This window comes from Symphalangus syndactylus, chromosome 20 (genome assembly GCF_028878055.3).
Source record: "Symphalangus syndactylus isolate Jambi chromosome 20, NHGRI_mSymSyn1-v2.1_pri, whole genome shotgun sequence".
Taxonomy (NCBI): Eukaryota; Metazoa; Chordata; class Mammalia; order Primates; family Hylobatidae; genus Symphalangus; species Symphalangus syndactylus.
The window spans coordinates 42548967-42568853 of NC_072442.2; the positions used below are offsets into that span (position 1 = coordinate 42548967).

Here is a 19887-nt window from a genome sequence, read left to right on the forward strand (position 1 = left end):
ACTCCGTTACTCATCTGTCCCTTTGGCCATTGCCATCCTGGTCTGTCTCCACAGCTCCTAGAAGGAAAGGTCGGGGCTGAGACTGACTTTCGGCTGGCACAGGGCCTGGACGAATGAGGCCAGTGAGGCATTTCAGATGCAAAGTTTACCGGAATGCCAGCAAATTGCATGATAATATTTTAATCCAATGTAGTAAAAAAAAAAAAAGTTTTTAATTAATGCAAAAGTCCATGATGAATAAAATATCAAAAATTAAAGACAAGATCCGACTTTGCACGACCCTGCCTCACTCACTTCCTGCTAATCCACGGGACTGGGGAGGGTGACTGAGTTACCCCTCAACACGCAGAAGAAGCTAGCAGCCGCTCAGCTCGCAGGCGCAGTGGGTGAGTGCGCGTGGGGAGCGGGCGCGCGCAGGGGGCGGGGCCGGCCCGGGGTTCCCGCGCTCGGCGAGAGTTTCGGGTTTTGGTTCGCGGCGCCTGCGCGCAGAGGGGACGGCCCGCCCCCAGCCCGCCCGGGTGCCCGCTCCGCCCCCGGGCTATGTAAAGCGGTAGGGCTTGGGTCGTGCCACCGCTGGACTCCCGTGTCCCTCCGCGCAGGCGGGCGGCCCCGGAGCGCTGGTGCCGGCAGAGGCGGCGACGGCGGCGCCCCTCCTCATCATGGTGAGAGGCCGGGCGGGGCCGGGCACGGGGTAGCACCGGGGCGGGAAACGAGTGTCGGGGCCCCTAGGGAGGAAGCGTCTTGCAAACGAGGACCCGGGGCTCCGGGTTCGACTTCCAGTTTTCTTGGTACTCAGGGCAGCCCTGAGGTCTGGGAGAAGCGGGGGGGTTTCGGGGTGCCGGAGAGGCCGCTGGAGAGGGAAACGGTGGCGTTTCTCAGGAGGGGACTCGGGACCGCAGAAGCTGCTGCGCCCCTGGGAGCCCCAGCTGGAGGGTGGGCCTGGGCCGGGAGCCCGGCAGCTGCTCCCGACGCCACGCAGGCCCGCGCTGGGGCAGCCGTTTCGGCGCCCCCTCCCCGGGCCCAGTCTCATCACGCGGGACCGCTGCCCCGCGCCTGAGTGCGCGCGGGAGGTGGAGCCAGTTCAGAGGAGGGGACCCTTTACGGTAAAAGCTGCCGTCACTTGTGGCTTCTAGAAGATAGGAAAACAAGTGGCTCCGAGAGGCGCTTCTGACACACAGCACAGCGGCGGGTAGAGCTGGATCCTAATTGCAGGTGCCCTGTGCTGCCCTGTTCTGGACAGGCACAAAGACCACGACTTTGTGGGGGCCGGGAGAGGGTAGAGGAGGAGGTGGCAGGCTCGGTGAAAGAGGGCCTTTGTCCAGTGCTCTCCTGCCCTGCCCCCCACCAGCCCTTCTGTGGGACCATTGTCCCCGCATGCCAGACAAGAGAGTATTATCTGTTGCGGCCATTGTTGGGGGAAGGGAGGCAGTCTTGGGGTAACCCTTCTGCACTCCCCACCCTTCTCTCTGCACTCAGCCGTGGCAGCTGTGGCTTGGCCCAGACTCAGAGACCCCCACCTCCAAAGAGGACGTCCTTAGGTGCCAAGCATATAAGAGTGAGGCCAGTCCCAGAACCGCAGGCTCCTGGCACGCCTTGCATGCCTCCAGCACGTTTCCCTTTCCGAGGTGGCAGCAATGGGGAAAGCGCACGCTTAGGAGAGCTTCAGACAAGCTTCCCTCTTCCTCCTCCACGACCAGAAGCGGGAAGGTGCTCCCGGACCGAAAGGGACAGAAGGTCCAGCACTGCCCCGCTTGGGAAGGCACCCACAACCAGTCTAGGGACTAGGGGTAAGGCTGGCGGGGAGCCCGCGAATGACCTGGGCTGACATCTCTTCCCCTCCTTACACAGAACAGAGGCTTCTCCCGAAAAAGCCACACATTCCTGCCCAAGATCTTCTTCCGCAAGATGTCATCCTCAGGGGCCAAGGACAAGCCGGAGCTGCAGTTTCCCTTCCTTCAGGATGAGGACACAGTGGCCACGCTGCAAGAGTGCAAGACGCTCTTCATCCTGCGCGGCCTGCCAGGAAGCGGCAAGTCCACGCTGGCACGGGTCATCGTGGACAAGTACCGTGATGGCACCAAGATGGTGTCGGCTGACGCTTACAAGATCACCCCTGGCGCTCGAGGAGCCTTCTCCGAGGAGTACAAGCGGCTCGATGAGGACCTGGCTGCCTACTGCCGCCGCCGGGACATCAGAATTCTTGTGCTTGATGACACCAACCACGAACGGGAACGGCTGGAGCAGCTCTTTGAAATGGCTGACCAGTACCAGTACCAGGTGGTGCTGGTGGAGCCCAAGACGGCGTGGCGGCTGGACTGTGCCCAGCTCAAGGAGAAGAACCAGTGGCAGCTGTCGGCTGATGACCTGAAGAAGCTGAAGCCTGGGCTGGAGAAGGACTTCCTGCCGCTCTACTTCGGCTGGTTCCTGACCAAGAAGAGCTCTGAGACCCTCCGCAAAGCTGGCCAGGTCTTCCTGGAAGAGCTGGGGAACCACAAGGCCTTCAAGAAGGAGCTGCGACAATGTAGGTGGCAGGGTGGGGCCTTATTCATAAGCCCACCTTGCTGGGCACAGGGTGCTGCAGGCATAGGACCATCATTGTACTCAAAGGATGGGGCACGAAGCAGCAGGAGGCAGAGAGAGGCTCACCTCAGCGGGGGCAGGGGCAAGTGGTGCATCCCAGTGGTAGCCTTGGGGAGTTGGCAGCACACTGGGAACACGGGGGCTTCCAAGAGCGCCTTTCCTCCCACCACACCTTTCCTTCTAGCCCTCTTCTCTCCGACACCCTTTTCCCAGCCTGAATGTAGACCACTGTCCCGTCTTGGAGGTGGGAAAAACAAATTACTGTAGTAACAGGAAATATGTCCTCTTCTAATGTAACCTTAGAGGGGGAATCAAGCCCAGTGTTTTCCAACGCATTTTTAGCAGCAGAATCATGTTCCAAAAAATAATAATAATAATGACATGAAATTGTAAGCTGCAAAAAAATTAAAACTAGGACTATTGTGACTTCACTGGGGATGGTTCTCAGGCCTCGGGCTACTCGATTTACTCATGGGTTTGTGGCATCTTACAGCTCCAGAAGACACGAGTCTCACACTTAGGCCGAAACCCGTTTTCAGATGGAAAAACACGGACCCAGGAGGGATGTGGGGTTTACGGGCTGGAACCTTGGACTCTTGACACTCTAGCAGGGTTCTCTCTTGGCATGGGCTTTTTGCTCCAATGATAGGTTTGGGATAAAGAAGGGTCCTGGTGGCTCTCCTGGAGTGACCTGTTGGAGAAGTGTCACCCACTAATCCATCTATATGCCTTTAGGCCATTTCTGGTTGCCCCCAATTTAATTAATTTATTTATTTTGACAAGAGTCTCCCTCTGTCGCCCAGGCTGGAGTGCAGTGCTGCTATCCCAGCTCACTGCAACCTCTGCCTCCCAGGTTCAAGCAATTCTCCTGCCTCAGCCTCCCGAGTAGCTAGGACTACAGGTGTGTGCCATCATGTCCAGCTAATTTTTGTATTTTTAGTAGAGACGGGGTTTCACAATGTTGGCCAGTCTGGTCTCGAATTCCTGATCTCAGGTGATCCACTTGCCTCGGCCTCCCAAAGTGCTGGGATTACAGGTGTGAGCCACTGCACCCAGCCGCCCCCAATTTTAGATGATCTTCATACCTGAAATAGCCCCACTTCGGTTTGTTGACATTGTGTATATTGCACAGAGGCAGGGAATTTGTGCCTGTATGGATTCTCAGAGAGCTTTTTTTTCAGCTCCTAAACTTGAACTCTGCAGTGAACTGTGGTGCTTGCAGTGACACTGGCCAGGAGCAAGCCCTGCACCTGTGAGCTGGTGGCTCTGCCCTGGACTATGGCTCAAAGTTGCTTTTAATATTTATTTATGAGACGGAGTCTTGCTCTGTCGCCCAGGCTGGAGTGCAGTGGCATGATCTCGGCTCACTGCAACCTCTGCCTCCTGGGTTCAAGGAATTCTCTGCCTCAGCTTCCCAAGTAGCTGGGAATACAGGCGCCTGCTACCATGCCCGGCTAATTTTTTTTTTTTTTGTATTTTTAGTAGAGACAGGGTTTCACCATCTTGACCAGGCTGGTCGGTATCACAAAAGAAAGGAGGGGCCCTTGGCCCAAGATGGGAGGAATCAAGCTTGACAGGATGATTGCCAGATCTTTTTTTTTTTTTTTGAGACGGAGTCTTGCTCTGTTGCCCAGGCTGGAGTGCAGTGGGGCAATTCGGCTTACTGCAACCTCCATCTCCCGGGTTCAAGCAATTCTCCTGCCTCAGCCACCCAAGTAGCTGGGATTACAGGCACCCGCCACCATGCCTGGCTAATTTATAAATTTTTAGTAGAGACAGGGTTTCACCATGTTGGCCAGGCTGGTCTCAAATGCCTGACCTCAAGTGATCCACCTGCCTCAGCCTCCCAAGTTGCCGGGATTACAGGCGCGAGCCACCATGCCCAGCCTGTTTTATTTGTAAAGGAAAACTGGAATCTTTTTCTGCCCAGGGTTACAGCAGGAGAAATGTAATGGGCCAGCAAGGCTGCTCTCAGGAGAGGCCTTCCTCCCCTGTGGAGGGCGAGACATCTTCACGGGGACTCAATTCAGAATGTAACAGGAAAAAGCGAGTGACTCCAAAGACAGCCACAGGTGTGGAGTCTGGAAATCAGAATCACAGATACTCCACTCCTCTTTGTGTCTTCCAGCCCCATAATGTCACCCCATTATAGCCCAAGACCCTTCCTTTACCAGGAGGCCCCCCATAGGCTCTCATCCCCCAAACCGGCCTGCAAGGTGTGTATTAAACTGATAGTGACGTTGTGACTGCTTGTCCAGATGGGCCCCTGAGTGAAATGGGGCACTACTGATAGTTCCCTGGTGGTCCTGGGAACACTGGGGTATGGTCACCCTAACTGTTGTGCTGGATTGATAAGATAGGGTCGGTCACTTGCCCCAGGCCGATGGCTGGTACGCGGCAGAGCTGAGGTATTCACTGTGTTCTGGCTGTTTCCACCGTACCACATTGTTCCCAGCCCTCTGTTTTCTTTCCACCCCACTTCCCATGACTTGCTTCCCCTTTGAGACGTGGTTCTAGTAAATCTTGGAGTCCCTTGGCCTGTACTGCCTGCCTCTGTTACAAATGCCTTAGAGTTTGGGGAAGAGATGGAAAGATCTATACAATGTAAAGCCAGAGAATTTAAATTTTTTTTTTTTGAGACGGAGTCTCGCTCTGTTGCCTAGGCTGGAGTGCAGTGGCGCGATCTCAGCTTGCTGTATCCTCTGCCTCCTGGGTTCAAGCAATTCTCTACCTCAGCCTCCCAAGTAGCTGGGATTACAGGCGCCTGCCACCATGCCCGGCTAATTTCTTTGTGTTTTTAGTAGAGATGGGGTTTCACCATCTTGGCCAGGCTGGTCTTGAATTCTGACCTTGTGATCCACCTACCTCGGCCTCCCAAAGTGCTGGGATTACAGGTGTGAATCACCGCACCTGGCCTGAGAATTTTAACTGTTTATTGCTCTAAAGTTGCCATTAGTTTGACCAACTAACCAATGAATGAGCTGTAGTGGGTTGCTGGAGAGGTGATGCTTAGTGTCCGAGTGTTTTGCGCTGGGCCTCTGTGGTCCCGGTGGCGGGTGTTGGTATGCCCCTGCTCCCCTGCCCTGACTGCACCCTTTTTCTCCCGGCAGTTGTCCCTGGGGATGAGCCCAGGGAGAAGATGGACTTGGTCACCTACTTTGGAAAGAGACCCCCAGGCGTGCTGCATTGCACAACCAAGTTTTGTGACTACGGGAAGGCTCCCGGGGCAGAGGAGTATGCTCAACAAGATGTGAGTCTTCCCCAGGGACACATGGGGGAGGTGGGAGGTTGGGGGAGAAGGGGCTGCAGCATCTTCTGGAGATAGGTACCAGTGCCAGGCAGGGACCAAAAACCAGATGGCAGCTCAAGAAAAATGGCATCTCCTCCTCCTAGCTCCCCTGTCCCCAGGCGTAGTTGCACAGACCTCAGCCGCAGGTTCTAAGGAGCCTGCCCCGGCAGTACCGCCAGCCTGTGCATTCGCCTGCCCCCAAGCACCTTTGCCTTGTGCAGATTCATGGAGAATGGTCCTGGTCCACAGTGGGCTCCTGCTCTGGCCTCTCTGAGCCTGTTTTACCTTCAAAAGACTAGGAGTTCCTCACCCCCAGGGAGCCTGGTGCACTGAGGTCCCCGTCCCTGTCCCCAGGTCTGAGGTCTGGCCTGGCCCCAGAGTGAGGGAGTTTCATACGATAGTGAAGCTTATTGGCTAACGCGTATGAGACCTTTCTGTACCACACAGCTGGCACCTTACACCCACAGCCACTGACAGTGATCCTTGAATGCTAGGCATTGTCGCCTAGATCCACACAGTCTCCAACCTCCAAGTGTCCACCCCCAAGCCCACTCTCCCACTTCTCTGCCTAGGTTAGCACAATCATTTGTTTGTTCACTAGAGTGCCTCCCAAATGGAAGCTCCCCTGAGGGTGAGTTTTTAAGTTTCGTTGACCCCTGTGGTTCCAGCACCCTAGCATAGTGGAATGAATATGTAACACCTGAGCTACCATCCCTAACCATGCCTTCATTTAGCATTTATTAACTATCCATTTCATGCCAGACACTGTTGGGACAAGGGATCGTGAGCAAAAATAGAAAAGCATTTATGCTGAGATGGGATGGGCTGTCTCAAAGAATCAGATACAAGCAGACATATCATTAGATGGGAACCAAGGTGTAAGAGCAGGTTTCCATCAAGGGCAAGTCTGACCTCAGTCTGACCTCACCCTGCCCTCCAGGGCGCTGCCTGGGTCCCAGGGGAAGCTGAGCGGTGCCAACAGTAGCAGCTGTTGAGTGCGCGGACACCCTTGTGGGCTCTTTACCTAGATACTCCCATAACCACATGAACTCTGAGGTAGGCTCTGGTTCTCCCTGTTTTATGGGTGACGAAGCCAAGGCACCGAGAGGTCAGCCAGCCTGCTGAGGCCGGAAGCAAGTGTGCAGGGAGCTGGGCTCCCTCAGGAAGTCCGGCTCTCCCTTTGTGGCCCTGTCTGAGCACCTTTGCGTTTCTCACTTGAGCCTGCAGCGCCCATGGAAGGTGCGTGCCGCAGTTGTTAGTGGATGCTGGGTCTATACCCAACCCTTGCTCAGCTGTGCTCACTTCTGTTAGACTTCCCCTTCTCTCCTCCAGGAGGGACCCTCCGTGGGTCAGCTGTTCCCCAAGAGCCCACCATCTCTAGCTTGGGCCCCTCTTTCTCACTCTCCCCAGGTGTTAAAGAAATCTTACTCCAAGGCCTTCACACTGACCATCTCTGCCCTCTTTGTGACACCCAAGACGACTGGGGCCCGGGTGGAGTTGAGCGAGCAGCAACTGCAGTTGTGGCCGAGTGATGTGGACAAGCTGTCACCCACTGACAACCTGCCACGGGGGAGCCGCGCCCACATCACCCTCGGCTGCGCAGCTGACGTAGAGGCTGTGCAGACGGGCCTTGACCTCTTAGAGATTCTGCGGCAGGAGAAGGGGGGCAGCCGAGGCGAGGAGGTGGGCGAGCTAAGCCGGGGCAAGCTCTATTCCTTGGGCAATGGGCGCTGGATGCTGAACCTGGCCAAGAACATGGAGGTCAGGGCCATCTTCACGGGGTACTACGGGAAAGGCAAACCGGTGCCCACGCAAGGCAGCCGGAAGGGGGGCGCCTTGCAGTCCTGCACCATCATATGAGTGTTCTCACCACCATGTACGCCCCTAGAAGGGAAGGGGAGGAGAGGGAAATGTGCCCTCTGCTTGATCCTTGTTTTGTGACTTTTTTTTTTTTTTTTTACTCAAAGTTAACCTACCTATAACTTTTTAAAAACTTGTAAAATAACTGACCCTCCCTTCCTGTCCGTCCTCTTCCCCTCTAATGCTCACACTCCCAACACAAGGTGGGCAGGGAGGCACCATTCAGGAACCTGGACCAAAGCTAACGAGGCTGGGCCAAGCCAGGCATGGGGCCACAGCCAGAACCCCGAGCCCTACTTCCAGGTTCTGGTTTGCTCAGCCCCAGCCCAGCCCAGCCCAGCCCAGCTGCTCTGCCCAGAGCTGGGTGAGTGGGGAGACACCTCAGGGCCCCTCAAAACCCACTGACCAGAGACAAAAGGCAGTGGGGCAGGGGGTAGTTTTCCATGGTCACAGAGAACTAGTGGTGGCTCTGAGAAGGGGAGGACCTCTGGGCTTTGATTCCATCTCCTTGTCTTTTTTCTTTCTTTGTTTTTAGAGACAGGGTCCTGCTATTTCCCAAGCTGGAGTGTAGTGGTGTGATCATGGCTCACTGCAGCCTCGAACTCCTGGGCTCAAGCAATCCTCCTGAGTGATCCCATTTCTTAATCAGTGTAGCCCCAAGAAGGCTGGGGCTATTTACCAGGGTAGAAAAAAGAGCTTACCTCCCACCTTGGGTCCTAAGTCCCTGCCCCCTCCCCTTCACACCATAACTAGGTAACAGTTTGATAACTAGGGAAGAAAGCAGAACAGTTAAGCAGCCGCCACATCCCCGCTGCCTGGGGGCCTCACTCCAGGAAGGGGCTGACTGGCCGTCCTTTCCAGTGGCGTGGCTCCGCTGTGTGGATGGGGAGATCGGGGCCAGAGGCAGCACCCTGGTGAGGAAGTTCCAGTCCTGCTCTCTACCCAGCCCATCTTGCCTCCATGGTGCCTCTGGAGGCCTCTGGGCCTCCTCTAACGGGGGCTGGTGGGCACCAAGAGCCAATGGAGTAGACCCCTGGCTGGTAAGGGCCAAGTCCCACCGGTTGCTTCTGAGAAGGGGTTTCTAACACTGGTCTGTGTGCTGTGGTTCCTGGGGTGCCCTCCACTGCCCTCTGTTCAGTAACAGGGCCTTGCTAATTGGGTTGTCACTCAACAAAAGTGCTTTGGATTTAAGTTACTATCCTGGCTTTGCCCAACCTCAGCAACTTGTAAGACTGATAATGAAATAAATCATGTTAATCCTAGCTGTGTGCAGTCTCTCTTACCCTTCTGTGCCCAGCTCAGTCTTCCCTAGGGCTGGGTATATTAGGACTGGCTTTGTCCCACAGCTTGGGGCCATCGGTCCTGTCTCCCCTCTGCTGGCCGGGCACAGCTGTGGTGAGGTTGGGCAGCTGAACAGTGTTGGCTTTCATGAGGAGGCAGAAAGCAGAGGCTGGCCTCAGACTCATACAGAAGGTGGGGGTTGGCTGGGTACGAGGGACGTGGCGCACAAAAGCCTCTCATCTTCCATTAACCAGGGCACCAGGCCCACAGGTGTCCCCAGCCCACTGGATCAGAAAGAGCTCAGTAAGACCCAAAGCTCCTGGTATGGGTTTCTCCCAGTTCTCTAGGGAAGGCCACCTGCAGGTCACTGCAACTTCAAGCACCAGGGAAGACCTAACATTTGAGTCCCTTCCAGGCCATCAGAGGCCTAGTCAGCCACATGGGAAACTTCCCAGGCCTGACTCAGGCATCATTTCACCATGACTAAGGCACCAGCCGGGGAAGACTTGAAAGAAAGGGGCAGGAGCTCGGATGAAGAGAAATCCTAAGTTACCTTTCTAGTCAAGGCCTTTCCCTGGCCATCTCTGAACTTTAGCTAGAGCTTCAAGTCTCTGCCTAGAGCTCCTGGGAAGGCTACTCACCTTGAACACCACACTTGACAGGACAGCATGGTGCATGCCGCTGCATCCGTGAGCAGCGTGTCTCCTGCATGCAGAAAGGGAGCAGAGAAGGCCCGGGGCTTTTGCGAAAAATAGTGAGTGGCCAGACCAGAGCTCTGGAGCCACCTGTCCCACCTCAAACGGGTCTGGGGGTCAGGAGGCAGGGTTTTATCTCTGTCTACCATCTCCCTCAAACCCACACTGCAACAGGAACTGTGAGAGTCTTTGTAAGTAAACTGCCCTGTCTAGGTCAGTACCCACCTGAGCTTTGGACGCACACAGCTTCTAGTACCCACCTGAGCTTTGGACACACACAGCTTCTAGTGATTTCTGGGGCCCCACTGTAAAGTGGGCATGCGTTCTGAACTCGCTTCTCCGTGACTGATGTTAGGCTGGGCCCAGAGGCACAGCCAGGGCCTGCCTAGCACTCACATGCTGGACAGGTCTGGGAGAGGCAGAGTACCCCACCCGCCACTAGGCTTGGTGCCCACAGCCCGCATGCGGCAGCTTGCTGCACCCCAAGTCCAGGTCGGGCTCAGCTCTGGCTCACAGACTCTGGAGACAAAGCAGATGCCAGAGCAAAGGGCCAGAAAGGGTCAAAACATTTTATTCTCTTCTTTTTTTCTTCTTTTTTAATAAAGTTAAACAGTAAAACAAAAATTCACAAGCTGCCTCCCTGTCCACGCCCGCCTCCCTCCCCTGCCCGCAGTCTTCGGCACTGGTTCCCTTTGCTCCACCCCACTCACAGAGACACAGGGCATCCAACTGAGAAAACGAAACTGCTCTAAGTACATAGAGACGTGATGAAGGGAGGAGGTGAACTGTTTCCACATTCAAGATTAAACTGAGTGAATCTGCATTTTCTGGGTTCTGGATGGTTGCCCTTCATTAGCCAAATTGAAAAAAGAAATTCCCTGGACCAGATGCTGAAAGAGAAAAGAGGGGTTGGTAGTTGGCTATGGATTTTCTAGGGAAGATCACTTTGCTCTGATTATGGAAAAGTCTTCAAGGGCTGCTTCAAACTCAAACAGAGAGAAACTCTATGGGTATCAAACAGCTCAGGCTGTTTTTGGGTTCAAGAGGGAGCATGTGACTATATTATACATGGGTAGCTTCTGACCTCAGCATTATCTATATAGTACCTTTGCTCTTGCAGAGAAGCCTTGGTACTAGGCAGTCAGAGATGTCTCCCTGACCCTGCAGAGATGCAGTGGCTAAAGGTCCCAAGGCAAGGGGTGCCTGGGAACCTTCCTGTCTTCATCCTTAGCAACAGCCAAGTGGATAGATGCCCTGCTAGATGAGAATTCAGCTGCCCCCACTCATGGGCCCCTCTGACTCCCAAAGAGCTGCCTAAGAGGCAGTGAGTGTGTTGGCTCGTGATCTGGGAATTCCCAAGAACAGCAGGCCCACCTACCTTCAAAGCTGAAGCCGCCAGGACCGCCGAAGAATGCCTTGAAGATATTGTTTGGATCAAAATCTGTAGAGGAGGGCAAGTAACATGGAAGGGAAGAAAAGGTGAAAAATTAGAAATGTTTGAAGAGAACTGATGACACTGAGAACAGATCTCCAAAGCTTTCCTGGAGAGTCTCACTCCCCTCCTTTCCCAACACTTCAGATTGCAGGTGAGCAAACCTGCCCCATCCCGTGCAAAACATGCTACCTGATCCCACGCCTAGGACATGTTCCCTTCTCCTTCCAACTGCTGCCTCAAAGGAAGCTTTCTCTGCTTCAGCTTGCTTCGTTGGGCTGTTTTCTCAACAAATAGAATGCCATGTGCACTTACACAAGACGTTCCCCATACTCTGTCTCCCTATAATGCTGGAGCGGCTACTAAAAAGGATAAAATGTATCACTTAAATATTACCAAAAATAAATATAAGAGCAAGATCTAGGATTTACTGTATTTGATTCCATGTCTTTTACTCCGTAGACTCTAGGCTAGAAAAAAAGCTATGGTTTATTAGCTGGGCGTGGTGGCTCACACCTATAATCCCAGTGCTTTGGGAGTCTGAGGTGGGAGGATCACTTGGGCCCAAGAGTTCAAGGCTGCAGTAAGCTATGATCACAACACTGCACCCCAGCCTGGGTGACAGAGCAAGATCCTGTCTCAATAACAACAACAAACCAACAAAAACACCTACTAGGTGCAAAGTACTAGGTACTTTGCATACATTACATTACTTAATCCTAGTAATGATTTGTCTGGGTAAGTATCATTCCCAATTAATACTCAACAAAACATATGTAGGTGGTTCAAGTAACTTGCCCACGATCACATGGCAGCGAAAGCAGCAGAACCGGAAAATCCAACTCCTGCCTGACTGGCTCTGTGCACTTTTTCGAGGCCACAGCATGTCTGGCGGCCCCATCCCTGACTGACTTCCTAAGCTTCACAGAAGGACTGATCCCCACCAGGTGATCCCACAGCCACCTCGTGCCCAGAGTGAGTTTCTCTGCTTGCATCTGTGTGTCTTCCTGGGCTCCTGGCTTAGTGAATGACCCCAAGAGTCAGCTCTGCCTGTCACTCTCCCCAACACATCTGAATAGCAACCAACTCCTGCTGAGTCTACCACTAACTCCCTGACTCTGCCCTCCAATCCTTTCCTACCTTTTGTGTCTTCCTTCCATCTCCATCCTCCTTACTCCCTCCAACCCCCACCTCCTCACCTCTATCACAAGTATATTTCTAGAGCCAAAATCTGGTCCACAGTGCCCCTACTTAAAACTTCACGGCCGGGCGCGGTGGCTCACGCCTGTAATCCCAGCACTTTGGGAGGCCAAGGTGGGTGGATCACGAGGTCAGGAGATCGAGATCATCCTGGCTAACAAAGTGAAACCCCGTCTCTACTAAAAAAAAAAAAAAAACAAACAACAACAAAAAAAAACACACAAAAAATTAGCTGGGCGTGGTGGCGGGCGCCTGTAGTCCCAGCTACTCATGAGGCTAAGGCAGGAGAATGGCGTGAACCCAGGAGGCGGAGCTTGCAGTGAGCAGAGATCACACCACTGCACTCCAGCCTGGGCAACAGAGTAAGACTCCATCTCAAAACAAAACAAAACAAAACCTCTTCACTAGTTTTTGACTGCTTATAGATCTTCTTAACTGGGCAGAGGAACATGTTTATTATGGTGAACCTAGGTTTATTAAATACAAATACCCCCACACTGAACTGGAGAGGACTCAGCATTATCTATATAGTACCATCATTCTTATTTTAAATTCCGGCTGGGTGCGGTGGCTCATGCCTGTCATCTCAACACTTTGGGAGGCCAAGATGGGCGGATCACATGAAGTCAGGAGTTTGAGACCAGCCTGGCCAATGTGGTGAAACCCCGTCTCTACTAAAAATATAAAAATTAGCTGGGTGTGGCGGCAGGTGCCTGTAATCCCAGCTACTCAGGAGGCTGAGGCAGGAGAATTTCTTGAACCTGGGAGGTGGAGGTTGCCATGAGCTCAGATTGCACCACTGCACACCAGCCTGGGTGACAGAGTAAGACCCTGTCTCAAAAACGTAAAATAAATAAATAAATAAATAAATAAATAAATAAATAAATTGCAATGGAAGGCCAGGCACAGTGACTCACACCTGTAATCCCAGCACTTTGGGAGGCCAAGGCCAGTAGATCACTTGCAGTCAGGAGTTCAAGACCAGCCTGGCCAACATGGTGAAACCCCATCTCTACTGAAAATACAAAAATTAGCTAGACATGGGGGTGGGTGTCTGTAATCCCAGATACTGAGGAGGCTGAGGCAGGAGAATCACTTTAACTTGGGAGGCAGAGGTTGCAGTGAGCCAAGATGGCGCCACTGCACCCAGACTGGGCTCAGTCTTTAAAAAAAAAAAAAAAAAAGGCCGGGTACGGTGGCTCACGCCTGTGATCCCAGCCCTTTGGGAGGCCGAGGTGGGCGGATCACGAGGTCAGGAGTTCCAGACCTGCCTGGCCAATATGGTAAAACCCCATCTCTACTTAAAATACAAAAATTAGCTGGGCGTGATGGTGCACACCTGTAGTCACAGCTACTTGGGAGGCTGAGGCAAAAGAATCACTTGAACCCTGGAGGCGGAGGTTGCAGTGAGTCGAGATGGCGCCACTGCACTCCAGCCTCGGTGACAGAGCAAGACTCCATCTCAAAAAGCAAAACAAAACAAAAAACAAAATCCCAGTAGATTTTCTTAGTGGAAGAGATGGTAGGTCTGTGCACTGTTCACAGGTCAGGTCCTCTTTTTTTTTTTTTTTTTTTTTTTTTTTGAGATGAGTCTTGCTCTGTCGCCAGGCTAGAGTGCAGTGGCGCGATCTCAGCTCATTGTAACCTCCGCCTCCCAGTTCAAGCGGTTCTCCTGCCTCAGCCTCCCGGGTTCAAGTGATTCTCCTGCCTCAGCCTCCCAAGTAGCTGGGACTATAGGCGTGTGCCACCATGCCCAGCTAATTTTTGTATTTTTAATAGAGATGGGGTTTCACCATGTTGGGCAGGATGGTCTTGATTTCTTGACTTGTGGCTCGCCCACCTTGTTCTCCCAAAGTGCTGGGATTACAGGCGTAAGCCACCATGCCCAGCAAATTTTTTGGCAGACAACTTAGACTGAAGACTGACTGACTGAATTAATTAATTAATTTTTGAGATGGAGTCTCACTCTGTAGCCCAAGCTGGAGTACAGTGGTGTAATCTCAGCTCACTGCAACCTCTGCCTTCCGGGCTCAAGAGTTTTTTGTGCCTCAGTCTCCTGAGTAGCTTGGACCACAGGCATGCGCCACCATGCTCAGCTAATTTTTTTGTATTTTAGTAGAGAGTACAATTTTTTTTGGTATTTTGTATGTTGCCAGGGTGGTCTTGAACTCCTGAGCTCAGGTGATCTGCCCGCCTTGGCTTCCCAAAGTGCTGGGATTACAGGCGTGAGACACCGCACCCAGCTCACAGGTCAGGGCCTCTTATCTCTGAGAGCCCACAATGAGCAACAATATTGACAATAGGTGTGCTTTATATCATGCTAAGTCTTTTTGGGAAATTAAAATCTGTGAGTGTGTATAGGAATGTATGACACACATAAATGTCAGCATACACTTTGCAGTGGGTAAAAAAGAATAGAAAAATGCCCATATTCCTTACCACATACAGCCCTTATGGCCTCTGAGCTCTGATCCAGCTACTTGCCGGCCTTCCACCACCACCTGCCTCTAGCACCCTGGCCCTTTATCTTCCCTAGACTGAGCCCCCTGCAGATCCCCAAAGGGGCCATGTTTTGCTTTTTTTGGGGGGAGGGATGGCGTCTTGCTCTGTTGCCCAGGCTGGAGTGCAGTGGCGCCATCTTGGCTCACTGCAACCTCCACCTCCCGGGTTCAAGTAGCTGGGATTACAGGTGTGCACCACACCTGGCTAATTTTTCTTTTTTCTTTTTTTTTTTTTTCAATTGAGACAAAGTCTTGCTCTGTCGCCCAGGCTGCAGTGCAGTGGCACAATCTCGGCTAACTGCAACCTTCGCCTCCCAAGTGCAAGCGATTCTCATGCCTCGGCCTCCCGAGTAGCTGGGATTACAGGTGTCCACCACCACACCCAGCTAATTTCTGTATTTTAGTAGAGACGAGGTTTCACCATGTTGGCCAGGCTGGTCTCAAACTCCCGACCTCTGGTGATCAACCTGCTTTGACCTCCCAAAGTGGTGGGATTACAGGCATGAGCCACCGCACCCGGCCTAATTTTTGTATTTTTAGTAGAGACAGGATTTCACCATGTTGGCCAGGCTGGTCTCAAACTCCAGACCTCAAGTGATCCGCTCGCCTCGGCCTCCCAAAGTGCTGGGATTACAGGCATGAGTCATGGGGCCATGCTTTTCTGCACTTCCAAGCCTTCCCTTGCTAGTGCTCGCCGCCTCAGAGCTCACTGCACACTGTGAACCTGCCACACTTGACTGCATTTGTTTGACTCCATGGCTATTACTGTTTGGACCAGGGATCAGATTTGGCCCAAACAGACTCTCCCTCTGGAGCATCTTTGGAAAAAATTCTAACATTCTACAGCTGTTAAATTCATCCCAGGCTGCCCCAGCCAACTCACCACCCATGTTCATGCCCTCCTCATCTAGGTCCTGTCCACTGTCATAGCGAGTCTTTTTCTTGGGATCAGAAAGGATAGTAAAGGCCTCTCCAACTTCCTTGAACTTCTTCTCCTCCTCCTTCTGAACCTCAGCACTGGCTCCACTATGCCGATCTAAAGTGGGGAGTAAAAGAACAACTCAGTGGAAATCAAAGTTTCAAGAAAACGAAGTTTAAGAGAAAAACTTTATGTCTAATTTTGGAATTTGGCATTTCCCAAAATTTGAAGGGTCCACAAGTCTGCAACACCTTATTCTCAGCTGAAGAACCTCTCCAAGGGGTCCCCTCTGGACTGAGTCTGGCAGTTGGCCTGCCCTGTGGGTTCTTCCCACTGAGCCCACTCCCCACACCTACTCTACCTGGATGGTGCATCAAGGCCCGTTTCCGATAAGCTTTCTTGATCTCATCCTCAGAGGCATTCTTGTCCACTCCTAGAATCTTGTAGTAATCTTTCCTCTTACTTTTCTTCAGTTCCAGCTGCGCATTTTTTAGGAGCTGTTTGTGTTCTACAGGAAGACATCTGGCATCAGTGGACAAATCTGACTCTGGTTTTTTCCTCACCAGGTCTCAGCCCAGCTGCCTGGGAGTTAGAGGCTTTGTTAACCATGCCAGAGACTTTTACGGTGCTTTCTTCTGGAGATTAGAAAAAAAATCTACTCGGCCAGGCACGGTGGCTCATGCCTGTAATCCCAGCACTTTGGGAGGCCTGCATCAATGAGAGATGCAGGTAAATGAGACAGAAAAGAGAACTCTAAACACAAGTTTGCTTCTATTTTGGTAGCACAAAAGAAAGGAGGGGCCCTTGGCCCAAGATGGGAGGAATCACACCTGACAGGATGGATCACCCGAGGTCAGGAGTTCAGGACTAGCCTGTCCAACATGGTGAAACCCCATCCCTACTAAAAATACAAAAAAATTAGCCAGGCGTGGTACCATGTGCCTGTAATCCCAGTTATTCGGGAGGCTGAGGCAGGAGAATTGTTTGAACCTGGGAGGCAAAGGTTGTAGTGAGCTATGATCATGCCATTGCACTCCAGCCTGGGTGACAGAGCAGGACTCCATCTTAAAAAAAAAAAAAAAAAAGAAAAAAGAAAATCTACCCAGACTTAGGTTCCTCACTTTAGCCTCACCACACAAAAAATGAAATGAAAACGACAGGGAGGATCTGGAACCAGAAAATAGGTGCCTCGTGCCCCAACTCAAGATCTCTGTTCACTTTTTTTTTTCTTTTTTTCTTTTTTTTTTGTTTTTGAGATGAAGTCTCGCTCCGTCGCCCAGGCTGGAGTATAGACGTGCAATCTTAGCTCACTGCAACCTCTGCCTCCCGGGTTCAAGGAATTATCGTGCCCCAGCCTCCTGAGTGGCTGGGATTACAGGCGTATACCACCATACCCGCTATTTTTTGTATTTTCAGTAGAGACGGGGTTTCGCCATGTTGGCCAGGCTGGTCTCGAACTCCTGATCTCAGGTGATCTGCCTGCCTCAGCCTCCCAAAGTGCCGGGGATTACAGGCGTGAGCCACCACGCCCAGCCTTTGTTCACTTCTTTCTGGCTGGTGATCAAATAAGTTCTAGGTACATCCCTGATCCCTGAATCAAACTACCTTGTGTACAGATTTATGGCCTACGAAGAAGTCCACACAGTTCCCTGAAAAACAAATGCATTTAAACTTACCTTTTGTTTTCTCTGTCTGATACACTTTTTCATAGTCTCGTACTGCTTCTTCATACTGTTCTGTGTCCATGTAACTGAGAAGGAAATACAAGGCAATACAGCACTCAGACATACATAGCAATGGTTCTCAGGATCACTCTAGGGCAAGAGGCATGGCTCAAGCAAGAGACACACACTTCTGGTAAGATGCTTCAGAAACAGGAGCCCTTAATCTAGCAGTGAGAGAAAATTGGCTATCAAATCCTCGAGGAAATAAAAAGAGAGGCCGCATGGCACTTGCATCCAACCAGCAAAGTGATGTTCAGCTTTGAACGGAAAGTAATCAAGAGAAAAAAGTTCCTTCTGACACAGAGCCACCTAAGAGGTACTGGACTGCCTTAGAAAAGGCAATGTGAAGGGATCTACTTGATTACTTTGGGTTGAAACACACGAGAGAAAAATTATCAAGTCAATAAATGGATATGAAAGAGCTTTGAAACCTATAGTGCCATAAACATGCAGGACTAGCTACAATCCAGAATAGAAGTGGGATTAGTGAGCCACTAAAAGGATCAAGTTCAAAGTGGCAGCTGCTGGCAAATCCCTCCACTAAGACCAATCAATGAGAGATGCAGGTAAATGAGACAGAAAAGGGAACTCTAAACACAGGTTTGCTTCTATTTCAGTAGCACAAAAGAAAGGGGGGGCCCTTGGCCCAAGATGGGAGGAATCAAGCTTGACAGGATGATTGCCAGATCTTTTTTTTTTTTTTTGAGACGGGGTCTCGCTCTGTCACCCAGGCTGGAGTGCAGTGGCGCAATCTCGGATCACTGCAAGCTCCGCCTCCCAGGTTCACGCCATTCTCCTGCCTCAGCCTCCAGAGTAGCTGGGACTACAGGCGCCCGCCACCTCACCCAGCTAATTTTTTGTATTTTTTTTAGTAGAGACGGGGTTTCACCGTGTTAGCCAGGATGGTCTCCATCTCCTGACCTCGTGATCTCCCTGCCTTGACCTCCCAGAGTGTTGGGATTATAGGCGTGAGCAACCACGCCCGGCCAACTGCCAGATCTTTTAAGTGTCTCTTCCACAGAAGCAAGTGGCATTTTCCATGCCCAGATAAAATCACTGGCACCAAGGCTGGCCTACCAATTAAAGACTGTGGTAGGAGTTCCAGAGACAGCCACTGTCAGCTGGGGAATGGGAAGTGATCATGCAGTACAGCTAGCTGCTGTACAACAGAGATTCAATTTCTTACCTGCTACCACACAAGCCCATTTTCTTTCTCTTTTTTTTTTTTTTTTTGAGACGGAGTCTCACTCTGTCGCCCAGGCTGGAGTGCAATGGCACTATCTCTGCTCACTGCAACCTCCGCCTCCCGGGTTTCAAGTGATTCTCCTGCCTCAGACTCCTGAGTAGCTGGGATTACAGGCGTGTGCCACCACGCCCGGCTAATTTTTTGTGTTTTTAGTAGAGATGGGGTTTCACCATGTTGGCCAGGCTGGTCTTGATCTCCTGACCTGAACCGATCTGCCCGCCTCAGCCTCCCAAAGTGCTGGGATTACAGGCGTGAGCCACTGCGCCTGGCATAAGCCCATTTTCACAAACATCACAGATCCCCACCAGCTTGGAGGCCAGGACAGGAGAGTGCTACCAATGTGGCTGGCAAACGAAAAACCCAACATCTTTGGCATCTTTGATTTATGACTTTGATTTGTGGCATCATTTTGATTTATGACTTTAAAAAAACCAATGGCCTGCAAACACAGGACATAAATATTACATTAGGAGTTCAGAATCAATTTACAGAATAAAATGTAATATAATTTGAAGTAAGAGAAAAATGATACTTTGATACTGCACTCCAGCCTGGGTGACACAGCTGGATCCTGAATTAAAAAAAAAAAAAAAAAAAAAAGAAAATTGATAGCTGATAGCCCTGGGTATAGAATGATGTGACAAATGATTAACCCTGATGAACTTTCTTTAGGTCTATATGTAACATATTAAACAAACTATACTAATTTGCATTTTTACTTCATGCTTTTTAAAATTCAGGGATATCCTCACATTTTAATTTTGTTTTAAAGTTGAAGTAGAAAAGTCAATAGGGCTTTAGGGAGAAAGGGTGAACTCTAGCTCATGATGGCATGTGTAGCAAAGATGTGGGTGGGTGGCATCTCCCCAACTTTAGGGTTAAGTTGAGGCAGATTGCAGCAGTAGTCAGGCCAGATGTAAGGATTTGGCCCGGGCTAATCTCCAGTACTTCTTGTCAATTCCAGCTGATTCAGGAGATTGTTGCCAAATACTCAGCCAGCTGAACAGGGCATGCTGTCTCCCCTGTAGTGATCTCAGAGGCAGAGCCACTCCAAGAAGGGCAGTTCTGTTTCTACTACAAAGATAAGAAGTTGTCCGATCAAAGCAATTCCTTATTTTCATTTCTTGCACATAAACAAAGAAGAAAATAATCCTTCATCC

The 19887-nt window shown here is 51.4% G+C and overlaps 2 protein-coding genes across 12 annotated transcripts in view; one reads left to right on the forward strand and one right to left on the reverse strand.

Moving 5' to 3' along the window:
- Positions 1 to 415: 415 nt before the first annotated feature.
- On the forward strand, positions 416 to 8991 carry CNP (2',3'-cyclic nucleotide 3' phosphodiesterase). Its single transcript, XM_055257251.2, has 4 exons — positions 416 to 662; positions 1849 to 2521; positions 5691 to 5830; positions 7280 to 8991. The coding sequence occupies exons 1-4, from the start codon at positions 660 to 662 to the stop codon at positions 7727 to 7729; spliced, it is 1266 nt and encodes a 421-aa protein (XP_055113226.1). The 5' UTR covers positions 416 to 659; the 3' UTR covers positions 7730 to 8991.
- A 1269-nt stretch (positions 8992 to 10260) lies between these two features.
- Positions 10261 to 19887, reverse strand: part of DNAJC7 (DnaJ heat shock protein family (Hsp40) member C7) — a 39878-nt gene continuing 30251 nt past the window's right edge. For 5 of the 11 annotated variants that reach the window (XM_055257249.2, XM_063629034.1, XM_063629035.1 and 2 more), the window contains 5 exons: positions 17434 to 17507; positions 16119 to 16265; positions 15722 to 15874; positions 11084 to 11146; positions 10261 to 10595 (listed from right to left, as the gene is read on the reverse strand). In XM_055257249.2, coding sequence (XP_055113224.1) covers positions 10558 to 10595; positions 11084 to 11146; positions 15722 to 15874; positions 16119 to 16265; positions 17434 to 17507 — 475 coding nt within the window. In that variant the 3' untranslated portion in view covers positions 10261 to 10557. Of the gene's footprint in view, positions 11147 to 15721; positions 15875 to 16118; positions 16266 to 17433; positions 17508 to 19887 lie in introns of all 11 variants that reach the window. The other 6 variants (XM_063629038.1, XM_063629039.1, XM_055257250.2 and 3 more) reach the window with 4 other exon arrangements.

Excerpts from the sequence above, each read along its gene's own strand:
- CNP (XM_055257251.2), top strand. Across the intron at positions 2,522-5,690 it reads CAAGAAGGAGCTGCGACAAT|TTGTCCCTGGGGATGAGCCC; the intron begins GTAGGTGGCAGG and ends TTCTCCCGGCAG. Across the intron at positions 5,831-7,279 it reads AGGAGTATGCTCAACAAGAT|GTGTTAAAGAAATCTTACTC; the intron begins GTGAGTCTTCCC and ends CACTCTCCCCAG.